The 13,557-nt window shown below is 48.2% G+C and overlaps 1 protein-coding gene across 8 annotated transcripts in view; it reads left to right on the top strand.

Annotated features, from left to right (window-relative positions):
* TNRC6C (trinucleotide repeat containing adaptor 6C) overlaps positions 1–10,655 on the top strand; it is a 119,507-nt gene extending 108,852 nt beyond the window's left edge. For 7 of the 8 annotated variants that reach the window (XM_074319474.1, XM_074319469.1, XM_074319475.1 and 4 more), the window contains 4 exons: positions 2,713–2,907; positions 3,687–3,757; positions 4,253–4,392; positions 7,624–10,655. In XM_074319474.1, the coding sequence (XP_074175575.1) occupies positions 2,713–2,907; positions 3,687–3,757; positions 4,253–4,392; positions 7,624–7,984 (767 nt within the window). In that variant the 3' untranslated portion in view covers positions 7,985–10,655. Of the gene's footprint in view, positions 1–65; positions 183–2,712; positions 2,908–3,686; positions 3,758–4,252; positions 4,393–7,623 lie in introns of all 8 variants that reach the window. The other variant, XM_074319476.1, reaches the window with a different exon arrangement.
* Positions 10,656–13,557: the final 2,902 nt, after the last annotated feature.

A 13,557-nucleotide genomic window follows, 5' to 3' on the forward strand; every position in this document is an offset into this window, starting at 1 on the left:
TTCATGGCCACTTAGAGGGGCACACCTGCTGCCCACCTTTCTTAGTGCCATGTTTGGTTCTGCAGGGTCCCCCCCACCATCATCTCAGAGTGCCACGCTTCCTTCCCTGTGTGCCTGGCCACTCGGTGCCTCTGGCTACAGTCGCTCACTCAGCAGCATTGCACCCGCACCTAGTACCACAGGTATGCGTTGCACCTGGCTCTCGCCTTGCAGGTAGTGTATTGGCATAGAATTAACCCCTGGTGGTTCGCAGAACGTGAAAGCTTTCATGAGACTCTTCAAAGTGGGAGAGCAAAATGATTTGTTAGAAGTCAGACAGAGAGTTCTGTTGGGAACTGGCAGAAGGAATTTTGTCAAGGCAGTTTGATAGAAAGAGCTGCTGAGACAGAGGGTAAGAGAAATACTGGCAGAAGAAGTTTGTCAGGGCAGAGTCTGACGGAGAGAGCTGCGTCGATGAGAAGTGCTGGGGTTTTATATTTTTCCATGCAGGATGTAGGGTGCTTGTCAGCTTGCAGGGGGTTGCTGTTGCGATTGGGAACTGTTCTGTGCGCACCTGTGATGGATGTGTGAGGTGCTTGTCAGCTTGCAGGTACAGTGCTAGCCCGGGGATTCAGAGCCAAGTGGTCAAATGTTTAAGCTCGTGCCTGTTAGCTCACAAGCTTGCTCCTGTTAACTAATTGCCTGTCCCATCCTACTAGCTCCCATTAATTTTTTTTTTCACTTTATTGGGGAACAGTGTGTTTTTCTAGGATTTTATTAGGGAACAGCACGTTTTTCCCAGGACCCATCAGCTCCAGTCAAGTTGTTGTCCTTTCAGTCTTAGTTGTGGAGGGCGCAGCTCAGCTCCAAGCCCAGTTGCTGTTGTTCAGTCTTAGTTGCAGGGGGCGTAGTCCACCATTCCTTGCGGGACTCGAACCGGCAACCTGTGGTTAAGAGCACGCGCTCCAACCAACCGAGCCACCCGTCCGCCCCCATTAACTCTTTACTTGTCTCATCAGGTAGCCTGTGCTTTCTTTCCCCAAACAGATCTGACAGGCCTGGCTTGTCCTGATGGTCTGTTTACTCTGTCCCTGAGCTGGGTGACCATGTAGTGTGATGGAAAGTGGGGATGGTGACATCCCCGTGGGGTCTTCAGGAGGATCGCGTGCTTATGTAAACTGCTGCTGCCAAAATGTATCTACTTTCCTCCCCTCCCTCCACCCTGTGGCTACAAGACAAGGGGGTACAGGGTTTGAAGTTGTGGAGGCGGCACCTGCTTGGAGTTTGCCGTTTTATTCATTTGCCATCAGGGGTGGAGGCCACCGTAGCAGGCCCCTCGTTAACCCCCAGCCCCCAAGTACAACTGCTTCCCGTTATGCGGAGAAATGCAGGGCCTGGAAGTCCCCCAGGCCCTAGACTTTACGAGTCCCTCTAGGAAGAATCGAGGCCTGTTTGACAGAAAAGCTTCAGAGGAATTTGAATCTGAAAATGTTAAGACCTGGATATAGAGAAATGTGGACACACGCACAAGATGTGTAGTCGGTTTGTACATAGATAGCAAGCTTACGTAAGGAGGATACATGGTTTACAAACTTATTCAGACGTATTTCTGTGTTCAGCAAACCTTCTTGTCCAGGCTTTTTTGAAACCAATGTAAGAATGCTGTAGGAATTCTTTAATTACCACTTCCTAGGGGAGAAAGGAGTTTTGATGTAGCATCTTTAAAAAGAGAGAGAAAGTGCTTCTGTATTATCTTTATTCCTCCCAACGTTGATTCTAATATTTACAAAGGTGGTATATTTAGACTTTTAATGCTTCATAATCATTTAGCTAAAGAGAAGGGGCAAAATAAAATTCACCTTCCCTGTATCTAAGTCAGGCTTTCCTGGCGTTTTGGTCTTTCTCACCAGTGGCACGTTTGCTGAGATTAGCATTTGTTTGTTATGATGTCACGGTCGACTCGTGGCCAGGGTTATGTTGACCTGGTTGCTGCAGTGCTGTCCCAGGAGCCCAGCGCCAGTGACCATGGCGGCCACACCTGTGCGCTGCGCTGGCCGGCGAGGTGAGCGTGGCAGGCGTCCAGGCGTCTGAGCGCAGCAGGGGCTGGGCCAATGGTCGTTACCGGTTTTGTTTTTTCTCCCAGAGTCTTCAAACCCTCTTCCCCCACCCAGGTTCCACGATTCCGCACCTCTGAGCCCTTGGTACAGCTGGGGTACACCCAGTGCCCCAGTGCGGCCCAGAGGGCACGTCTCAGAGCTATCCAAGATGACAGGACGGGCGGGGTATGTCAGGGAGCATGGCTCTGACCAGGGTCTCATACCCAAAGAAACAGCGTGAAGGATACACACAAGTTAGGTTCTGACCTTGATGAATTTCTTACATTACAAAATGTCCAAGCAGAATGTTGAGAAGGTTACCTTTAACAGTGAACGACAAAAGTGCTGTTTCCTTGATGGCACACTTGTGTCTGGCACATTTAGCAAGTGTCACATTGGTCAAGTGTCAGAAATACTGGCCGGATGTACACTGAGCACAGGCAGACTGTCTCGGGTGGAAGCTCCAGGGAGAGCACGCCCCGAGGTGGTCGTGTGGGGGTGCTTTACTGAGTGTTTCCTTTTCATCACGCACACAGTCTGCTGGTGCCCGAGACCACTGTGTGTGGTCCCACAAACACTGCAGGGACTTGCCTTCTCTGTCTCAACAAAGCCTATACACCGTGTCTCTGCCTTCCAGGTAAACTGTCAGACATGAAATCGACGTGGTCCTCCGGCCCCGCCTCCCACACGCAAGCCTCTCTGTCCCATGAACTGTGGAAGGTGCCCAGAAACACTACTGCGCCCACAAGGCCACCTCCAGGGCTAAGCAATCCCAAGCCTTCCTCCACGTGGGGAGCCAGCCCCCTCGGCTGGACCAGCTCTTACACCTCCGGTACGCAGCGCTTCTCGGGTTCAAAGCGGGGTGCTCCATGCCCTCTCTGCTTTCCCTCTGGGGAGCATGTCTGCTATTTTGTCCTGCGGCTCTTTTCTGAGCACCCCTGCCCCCCACCCCCGGACTTGGGAGGGCTTAGAGGGGGCCGAGGTGCCCTGGACTCTCAGGGCACTGTCTGGGCCCAGCTCACCTGCTGCCAGTGTTTCCGCATCAGCCCGGGTGATCACGACAGGACTGGTTACTCTGGGCCACAGTTTCCCAGTGTCACAGCATCACCGAGGGGCCACGCTGGGCCTGGGACATGTCCTGTTCGGCCAGCACAAGGGTCTCAGCTCCACTCTGGTATCTGCTCCACAACACTTCAATGGAGTATAGGGCTTTCCTGGCCCCAAACCATACAGCGCCCCAGCGTGAGACCACCACCCCCCTTACTGCTTCTAGCAGGCGCCCTCTGCCGACTGGCAGGGATGAAAGCCAGGCCCTGGGAATGCAAGGAACTGAGGTTGGAACCAGCCACAGATAATAGTGTGAAATAGCTGTCTCAGCCTTTTAATTGCAGCCCTGCGTGTCTGCTTTGTCTCATTAACAAGAACAAGTTTAGCGCTAAGTGAGGGGAGGGAGACGGGGGAGCTCTGTCATCCCCCGCAGGCCTCTGCAGGCCTTGTGAGTTCAGGCCTGTCACACAGAAAGGCTAAGCAGGCTCCGTGCTGCCACGATGTTGGCGCGATGAGAAGCTGTTGGGAAAGGTAACTGACCGAGTTCTCCCCGGGCTCGTGCAGGTTCCGCTTGGAGCACAGACACCTCGGGAAGGACAAGCAGCTGGCTCGTTCTCCGCAACCTCACGCCCCAGGTACTGTGGGGCGGGGTCCCCGAGCTCACGGGCCCAGAGGGGACGCGGGTAGCATGGAGCAGACAGCCGGGGGCTTAACCAGGTTCTTGCTGACGTGTTACTCTTTTGAGATTTGAAAATACACCTTTGTAAACAGAATTGCTCGCCTTTAACGGCCCACTCACCAGCGATTTGGCCTGTGTTCCCCCCTTCCCAGGTCACGGGCCACGGGGCTGCTAGGAACCGCAGGTTCTGTGTCGTGTGCTCTGGTGATGGGACCAGACGCAGGATGGGCTTTTCTCCTTCTGGTTAGAAACTCATCACACGGCAGTGAAATGTCCAAGGCTTTTAAATGACATGGCCACAGAAGTATAAAGTCGCATGTCTTGAGCCTTTGAGGCACAGACATTGTCCCGTGTTGAGGGCACAGGACCACATGCACGTTTTCCCTGAGGATGAGCATGTGTGGAAGAAGCCACGGGCCGCGCGTGACCGCCCCTCTGCTTCCTCACGCAGATCGATGGCTCCACGCTGCGGACGCTGTGTCTGCAGCACGGGCCTCTCATCACATTCCACCTGAACCTGACGCAAGGCAACGCTGTGGTCCGGTACAGCTCCAAGGAGGAAGCCGCCAAGGCCCAGAAGTCCCTGCACATGTACGTCTATTCACCCCACGCGGCTGCCGTGTGGCTGCAGCCCCAGCAGTGCCCGTGTGGGGTATTGGAGGAGTGTCCGGGGCTGCTGTGACAAAGCTCCAGAGGCACAGACATTGATTGTCTCGTGGTCATGAGGCTGGAAGTCCAGAATCAAGGTGTCAGCAGGGTCGCTTCCTTCCAAGGCCTCCGTCCTTGGCTTGGAGACGGCCGCCCTCTTCCTGCGTCCTCATGTGGTTGTCTCTACTGCCAGTATGTCTGTGTCCTGACTTCCTCTTATAAGGACGCCAGTCATAGTGGAGTCAGCCCACCACCCTGATGACCTCATTAAAGACCCTCTCTCCAAATACAGGCACATCAGAGATATTAGAGGTTAGGGCCATCAACCCATAGCAGGCGTCTTGTGACGTGTCCGTTTCTTCTGCTGAGTTGCTGTGGCTGTGCCCTCCCCCCACTAGGGAAAGGTCTCCCCGGGACAGTGAATGGAGAGCCCAGTGATGGAAGTAAGGCACTTTCTCCACCCGGTCACGACGGGCATATGACCTGTTCGTGCCCACTGCTGGGCCTGGCCATGGTCCTTACAGCCAACTCTTCCCCTGATGTGAGGATAGTTTTGATAAGACGTGTGAGTGGACTTCCTCAGTGACATCATGTGACGTGTGAACCCTAGAAACTAGTCGTTGCTATTTTCCGCCCAGGGTGTAAGTTCCACTGATCCTAAGTGAGGCTCAAGTTCAATGGTCCATTTCCAGGCTCCCTGAAGGGCGCACTGTCTGCAGCACACACTGTAGCTGCTGGACGTCTAAAATCAGAACCAGGTATCACACTGGGCTTGGAAGTGGCAGTGGTGAAACAGGAACTGCAGGACTTGTCTGGGTGGCCGGTGATGGGAAGCCTTCGGCTGTACTTTTCCCGTTAGAAAAAGCAGAAAGCCAGTGAGACAGGAAGACGCAGGGCTGCTGCACTCACGTGGCTCCTGGCCTACTCTGTTTTGTTTGTTTGTTTGTGTGGAGGTTTTTTTGGAGATACGATTGACATACAACATTGTCAGTTTAAGGTGTACATTGCATGGATTTAATATATTTGTATGTTGTATTATGATTACCACTATAGTTTGCTAACATCTCCATCACACCACGTAATTATCATTTCTTTTTAGCGGTGAGAACATTTAAGATGTGCTCTGTTAGCAACTTGCAAGTATGTGATGTACTTATCGTTAACTATGGTCACCGTGCTTACTTATCTTCTGACCGGAAGTTTATAACCTTTAACCAACATCTCATTTCCCCCAACCGCAACCCCTGGTTCCTACCATTCTGCTCTGCTTCTATGACTTGGCTGTTTTCAGATTCCACGTACAAGTGATTATCGCACAGAATTTGTCTTTCTCTGTCTGACTGTCTCACTTAGCATAAGGCCCTCAAGATGCATCCATGTTGTCACAAATGGCAAGATGTCCTTTCTCATGGCTGGATAATATTCCTGTGTGCGTGTGTGTCATACCTTCTTTATCCATTCGTCCATTGAGGGACACTTAGGTTGTCCGTTTTCAATCCGATTGTTTTGTTGTTGTTACTGAGTTATATAAGCTCCCTATATACTCGTATGTTGGATACTAACCCCTGTCAGATAGGTGGTTTGCAAATATTTTTCCCCTCCCATAGGTTGTCTTCATTTTCTTGATAGTTTCCTTTGCTGTGCAGAAGCTTTTTAGTTTCGTGTAGTCCCACTTGTTGGTTTTTGCTTTTGGTGTCATATCCAAAGAAAAACCATTGCCAAGATCAATGTCAGGGAGATTTTTTTCCAGTATTTTTTTCCAAGAGTTTTATGATTTCAGGTCTTATGTTTAAGTCTTTAATTCATTTAACATTAATTTTTGTGAGTGGTGTGAAATGGGGGGTCCATTTCATTTTTCTGTATGTAGCTGTCTAGTTTTCCCAGCACCTTTTATTGAAGAAACTATCATATCTCCATTGAGTATTTTCGGTGCCCTGTTTCTGGGCTCTCTATTCTGTTCCATCGGTCTGTGTGTGTCTTTCTTCTCTATTTCTTTTTCAGGTTAGTGTATAGAAATGCACCTGTTTTCTGTGTGTTGGTTTTATATCCTGCAACTTGACTGAATTCATTGATTAGTTCCAACAGTTTTTGTGTTTTGGGGGGTTTTTTGGTAGAGTCTTTAGGGTTTTCTATATGTAAGAGCATGTCATCTGCAAATGACAGTTTTACTTCTTCCTTTCCAATTCAGATGCCTTGTATTTCTTTGTCTTGCCTGATTGCTCTGAGACTCCCAGTACTCTGTTGAATAGAAGTGGTGAGAGTAGGCGCCCTTGTCTTGTTCCTGATCTTAGAGGGAAAGCATTCAACCTCTCACCGTTGAGTATATTGTTAGTAGTGGGTTTGTCGTACGTGACCTTCATTCTGTTGAGGCACGTCCCTTCTATACCCTATTTGTGAGGATCTTTATCGTGAAAGGACGTTGTGTGTTGTCATATGCTATTTCTGCTTCTATTGAAGTGATCATGCGATTTTTATCCTTCATTCTATTCATGTGATATATCACATTTATTGACTTGCATATGTTAAACCATCCTTACATCCCAGGGATAAATCCCACTTGATCATGGTGTATGATCCTTTTAATGTGCAATTGAATTCGGTTTGCTAATAGTTTGTTGAGAATTTTTACATCTGTGTTTACTAGGGATATTGGTCTGTAATTGTCGTCTATGTACTTATCTGGCTTTGGTATCAGGATAATTCTGGCCTCATAAAATGAGTTTGGGAGTGTTCCCTCCTCTTCAACTTTTTGCAAGAGTTTGAGAGGATTGGTGTTAATTCTCCTTTATGTGTTTGGTAGAAGTCACCAGCGAAACCATCTGGTCCTGGGCTTTTCTGTGTTGGGAAGTTTTTGATTACCAGTTTAATCTCCTTACTCGTTATTGGCCTGTTTACATTTTCTGTGTCTTCATGATTCAGTCTTGGTAAGTCGTATGTTTCTAGGAATTTGTCCACTTTTTCTGTTACCAAATATGTTGGCATATAATCGTTCATAGTGGTCTCTTACGATGCTGTGTATCTCTGTGGTATTGGCTGTAATGTCTCCTCTTTCATTTCTGATTTTATTTGAGTCTTCCCTCTTTTTTTCTTAGTCTGGCTTAAGGTGTGTCAATTTTGTTGCTCTTTTCAAAAAACCAGCTCTCAGTTTTGTTGCTCTTCTGCTCTCTCTTTCAGGTGTGTTCTGGGAAACACTACCATCTTGGCCGAGTTTGCTGGCGAAGAAGAAGTGAATCGTTTCTTAGCCCAAGGCCAGGCCCTGCCACCCACCTCCAGCTGGCAGTCCAGCACCGGGACCAGCCAGACAAGGCTGGGTGCCTCGGGCAGCTCCCACGGCCTGGTGCGGAGTGACGCCGGCCACTGGAACGCCCCGTGCCTGGCGGGCAAAGGGAGCAGTGACCTGCTGTGGGGCGGGGTTCCCCAGTACTCGAGCAGCCTGTGGGGCCCGCCCAGCAGTGACGACGGCAGGGTGATCGGAAGCCCCACCCCGCTGAACACTCTGCTTCCTGGCGACCTTCTGAGTGGGGAGTCCATCTAGGACCGAGAGGACCCTGTGGGCGCCACAATCATCAGCACTAGAAGAAAAAGCTGACCCTTTCCAGTCCGGGCGTCGCGGACCCCGCTTGCCCCGAGCAGCCCGGCAGCCCTTTCAAGTACCTCTGCCCAGTACTGAAGACAAAGCTTGGCCGCAGTCCTTGCGAACTGTTCCCGAGACAGTGCGGCTGCGCTTGGTCAGTGTCCCAGCTAATGACGGGATGTTTCTCATAGCTTTTTATTTTGTGTTGTCTTATGTTTGTACGGTGTGTTGTCATTTTGGTTTTTTAAGTATAAAAGCTGCTTAGAATAGTTCTATCATGAAGGGCACTTTTCAGATTGTGGGCTGGAAAGGGTTATTTTATCAAGGGGGGAGGGAGGGAGGGAGACGAGAAAGCCTATTTAAAACGAGCCTGTGACGATTATGCACATTACCAGAGGCGGACCCCGTAATCAGGGGGAGCTGGCGTTCACCACTGGGGCGCAGACGCGGCCCCGCCTGGCGGTCCTGGCGGCCGGCCCAGTGAGCTGAGCGGAAGGAGCGGTCTGCGCTCTGTTCCCCGTTCCCGCGGACCCGCCTATGCACATCAACCCTTGTTTCATTACTTTTTCATGTCATTTTTTTTATCCCAAAAAATATTTTTTAAAAGTTAAAAAAAAAAAAAAAGACATATCAAACATGCAAATACTTGAATCCAGCAGGCCAATAATGAAATGTGAACACTTTCTAAGTCTAATTCTACACTTCCAGGTCGACATCCGTACGCAGAAACAGGCTCTAGGAAAAATTTCTAAGTTCACAGCCTATGTGTGTGTGTGCGCGCGTGTGTGTGCATGTGTGCGTTGAAACAAGTGTGCGTGTGTGCACACTGTGTTCGTCTGTTAAGTGTGTGAGGAATTTATCTGTGGGTTTTCCCTTTTATTCAGTATATGCTTTTTTTTTTTTTTTTTTTTTGGCGCATTGGTCAAACGTTTGTTATTATTAGCTTCTAACTTTGCACTGAGTGTCCCTGCCCTTCCTTTAGCTAATCCTATACATTAAAGAGAATTCATAGGACAGGGCCGGTGACAATTCATGTGTAAATGTTTACTCAAGGACTCTGTTATTGTGTTTAAAAATTACAGTGTATATCTCTGGAGAAATAATATGTATACCTACCCTTAGCAGCTTTTTATTGTGGACTAATGCAAGAAAATTATTACCAGAGTATTGCACCATTTTTCCATTTGGAATATAAAGTTAAAGAGAAAAAAAAAAAAAACTGTTGTTGAACTGTGGCCATAGATACTTGTAGAGAATGGAAGGTTCCACGGCAGGAACACAAACAAGCACTTGGACGTGGGTTGTGACTGCTTTCTGAGGAGCCTGTGCTGAGGGCTCCCACCTGTTTACAGACCTTTTTTTCTCCTTCAGACTTTAAAATAAAAAAGTTTTAAAAAGGAATTTAAAAAAAAGAAAAAGAAAAAAAAGACTTCCGTCATAAAGAAACCTATTTTCAGAATGCAGATAACGCTACTTCAGAGCTCTGGGATTGAACAGTGTTTTCCCCTCCGGCCATCGTCGTGGACTCTGTCGATTGTCCCCCTTCGTCGAGGTGACGAGACGTTGTGGTCAGTGTCTTGCACATGCGGAAGCGCTCTCAGGAAAGCCAGGGTTCCCGAGGGGCAGCTCCACACCATTTCATGTATTTTGTAACCCAACTCCTAGCACTGAAGATGTTATTAAAAAACAAACAAAAAAAAAGAAAGAAAAAAAGAGGAAAAAAAAAACACAAAGAAGAAAAATACCTAATCTCTAATGTGTAGCAGTTACATATTTACCAAATAATGGACTCAAAAGAAATAGATGTTTGAAGAGTGCTTTATATATTAAAAATTGCTTTATGTTTTAAAAATGATCAATGTTTTGATTGTTTTGCAAGAAAGAAAGACAATGGAGTAACATACCCTCAAGTATGTTTAAAAAAATATATGAACATTGTGCTCCCTGCCTGCTTGATCAGGAAACTTGTGCATTACATTTTTTTTAATTAGCTTTTTAATGGTTTTATCAAAACAAAACAAAACAAAAAAAACTCAAAAAAAAAATTAAAAAAAGAAGAAGGTCCTGCAAAATTGCAGATCAACAAAAGCTGGTTTTATAGAGGATCATGAACTATGCACAAACTGGGTTCAAGACTTTTTTTCTCAAGTTTAGTAGTGTATTTAGCTAAACCAACCTTCCTCAGAGTAATCGCATCTCATTGCCATTACATGCGTTCTCTATATTTGATGTATATATATACCTGCGTATGTATGTCAAATATACGTACGCGTGTGCGCGTGTGTGTGCACCAGACACACGGCTTCCCAGGCTGCCATTTAGCATCGAGTTGTAGAAAAACTGATACTTTTAAATTGGGGATGGAAGTAAAGAATCTGTTTGTTTGTTTTTGTTTTTTGTGTTGTTTTTTTTTTTTTGACCTTTTATTTTGAATTAAAGATGTCTGTAACTCTGAGATTAAGAAACAAGTTTGTGGCTTTTAATGTTTTCCTCATAGAATGTGATTGTTGAAGAACATGCACCGAAAGTTGCTTTCAAAAGTACAACGCTTTGTTGAATCTTAATAAATTGCAATTTTTTTCTTGGCTGTTCAAATAAATGTGTTTTTTTATTTTTCAAAGACGGCTATCAATTTTCGCTTTGTATGTATTGGGAAAGAGAACTGTCCTGCTGTATGTAACAAATTCTGGTCTCTTATGACATCCTTAGAGTTTATGTAATTAGGTAAACTCCGAGTTTCGATTGCTTGACTTGTAATTTTACTATTTATTTGGTGGTTTTTCAGTTAATGTTGAAATCTTATTCAGTCATCGAGAGGTGCAGCAGAGCTTATGGGCCATCCACCAGCAGCTGCCCGCCTGACTCGGTCACATGGGAGGCACCACTGCTCATGCTCATCTACGACCCAGTTTGGGCATTGGAAGTATTCGGAGAGAAGAGAGTAATGAAGGTCTTATGTGTTTCTTAGACATTTTGTTCCTTTATTTTTGTGTCATCGCCGCAGCTAACTTTTACCTAGTACTTTGTACAAGCATAGAACTTACGGAGCTGCATAAGCAGCAACACGTCACCACAGTGTTTCAGGTGGCAGTTCGAAATAAGAACAGTTTGGTGGTTTTCTCAGATCCACCCCGGGACACTTACCATGGCCTTAAATATGCTCAGTGTCGTGCTTTGTTTCAGCAGGATTATAAAGATAGCCTCCTGAAGACAAACCAAGATGTCCTCTGTGGCTCCCTGCTCAGAGATGAGCAGAATGAGTGTCTTGTCTCCACTCCTAAGTATGGGTCAGTTCCTCGTTTTATCAAGACTATAGGACCGGGTTGCCCCTCGGGCAAGGTGGTAAACTCCTGGCTCCAACCAAACTCCAGAAAGTTGAGAAGAAAAGCACTGAATGGGGTCCTAATCAGGAGAAAAAGTGAAAGACCAGAGGAAGAACTTCGCCAGTCAAAATGCACTTGACATTCTAAACTGGTATGAATGTGGAGCAGCAGCTCTGCCAGCTGCGAGCCAGACCGTCAGCAAGTGTTCACCTGGTGCCTGTGTCATTGCTACAGGAGAGCAAACTGCCAGCACCGCCCCCAGAAGGCCAGGCTCACTGCCTCAGGACTAGCCAGTGGGGGCGGCAGGCTGCCTGGAGGCAGCGGCATTTGCTCTGGACCTGGGAGGTCGGATTGAATTTTGACAAACAGGAAAGCAACGGACAGGTGGGGGGACACAGAGGAAGCCAAGATCCGAAGAGACTGTCTCACATGACGGAGGAGGGGGGACTGGTAGTCACGGGTGAAAAGGAGGCTTGGTGTCTGGAATGAAGAAAAGAATGGGTTCAGAGTTGTACTTTCTAATTGTTCTGGCAACACCATGGAGAATGGCAAAGCAAAAGACAAGGTGCTGGTAGCTGCTGGGTAGGTGGTGCCACCCACTGGTAGCAGCGTGACGTGCAGAGAAAAGGCTGTGACATGGGAGAGGTATGGTGGAGAGCACTGATTCTAGTGACAGAGGCAAGCTCTGAGATGGTGAAGAGCCGAGCACGTTCGCTGAAAAAATGGGAGATGAGACAGCATTTCAAGAAGAATAATTGCAGGAGTAGTAAGTACACTTGGGATGGATCAAGAGAAACCTACGCAGGAATCACTGCAGACGCACAGATGATGTACTGGCTTTGCCCATCGGGGCTCGCAGCAGAAACGCTGTTGACAGGCTTGCTGGTGCGGGACTGTTCCCTGAATGTTAGCAGGCGTGGCCTCCAAGTCTGGCTGCCCAGTGGCTGTGAAGGCCAGAAACAAAGCGTTCCCACACCCCCTAAGTGCAGCACTGCCTCCAGCGTAAGTGACATTGCAGATGCTAGACAGAGCAGAGAGCAGTGGTTCTCAGCCCTGGCTGCGTGTTAGAACTATCTGGAAAATTTTTAAAAGTCCAGTGCTAGGGCACATCCCAAATCAACTCAGCCAGAATTTCTGGGAGTGGGCCCCAGGCATCAGAGGTTGTCAGTCTCCTGGTGGTTGGTTCCATTGCGCAGCCAAGGTAGAAAGCACTGCCAAAGAGGGACCTTGTCATCAGGCTGAAATAGCACTGTCAGCTCCCGTCCATGGGATACAGCAATTCCCAAGAGTGCAGTTGGTCTCATTTGGCAATCATAGCTAGCTTTTTGTTTTTTGTTTTGTTTTCAGAACAGCTTCCAGGCATGGTGCTAAGCGCTGTATAGGAGCTGTGTCATTTGCTCCATCGGAGAGGTTACAGAGCATGCCCAAGGCCACCAAATAATAAGGGTCAGAATCCAGGCCCATGTGACCCCACAACCATCACTCAGTGAGCCCCACATGGGCTCCATCACAGAAGGAGCGTGGTGAGGTATTCCAGCCGGAGATGTCGGGGCCACACACGCACCTGAAGCAGCACCGAGGAGAGAGGTGTGCCCTATACATCCAGAGAAGCGGCTCGGACAGCGGTGGTGCTGGCAGGGCTGACGTCTGTAGGCCAGCCCAGCAGGCCGCAGCCTCAAGCAGGAGTTGTTCAGGTCTTAAGGCAGAATTTCTTCCCTGCAAAACCCAGTCTTTCTCTTGTCTTTCAAGTGACTGGATGAAGCCGACACACAGCATTGGGGATAATCTCCTTAAAGTCAACTGATGGTAGACATTAAACAGAGCAACACCTAGATTAGTGCTTGAGGAAATCACTGGCCGTCACGTGGTACCCCTGCAAAAGCATCGTGGGCAGGCCTCTGAGCGTGTGTTGTAGTCGCTTGTCCTGACCTCACGGTTACTGCGAGACAAGGGAAATGGGCTCGGTCAGTCGTGACTGATGGTGATGGCACATCAAATGAAGCAGTCAGTCAGTGTCTGTCCATCCAAAAGTGCACCCGTGGCTCTTTGGAGAAAGGCATCTGGATGGCTTTGGTCGTAGCCACAGCCCAGAGACGCCACCCAGGATCAGTGCCAGCTGCTTGCAGAGGTCCCTAAGCATCACCTGGCTGGATCGGCTGCAATGATCCCAGGGACCCTGATATGTCAGGTACCAAGGGTGCTGTTGTCCCC

This window comes from Rhinolophus sinicus, linkage group LG15, assembly GCF_036562045.2.
Source record: "Rhinolophus sinicus isolate RSC01 linkage group LG15, ASM3656204v1, whole genome shotgun sequence".
Classification (NCBI taxonomy): domain Eukaryota; kingdom Metazoa; phylum Chordata; class Mammalia; order Chiroptera; family Rhinolophidae; genus Rhinolophus; species Rhinolophus sinicus.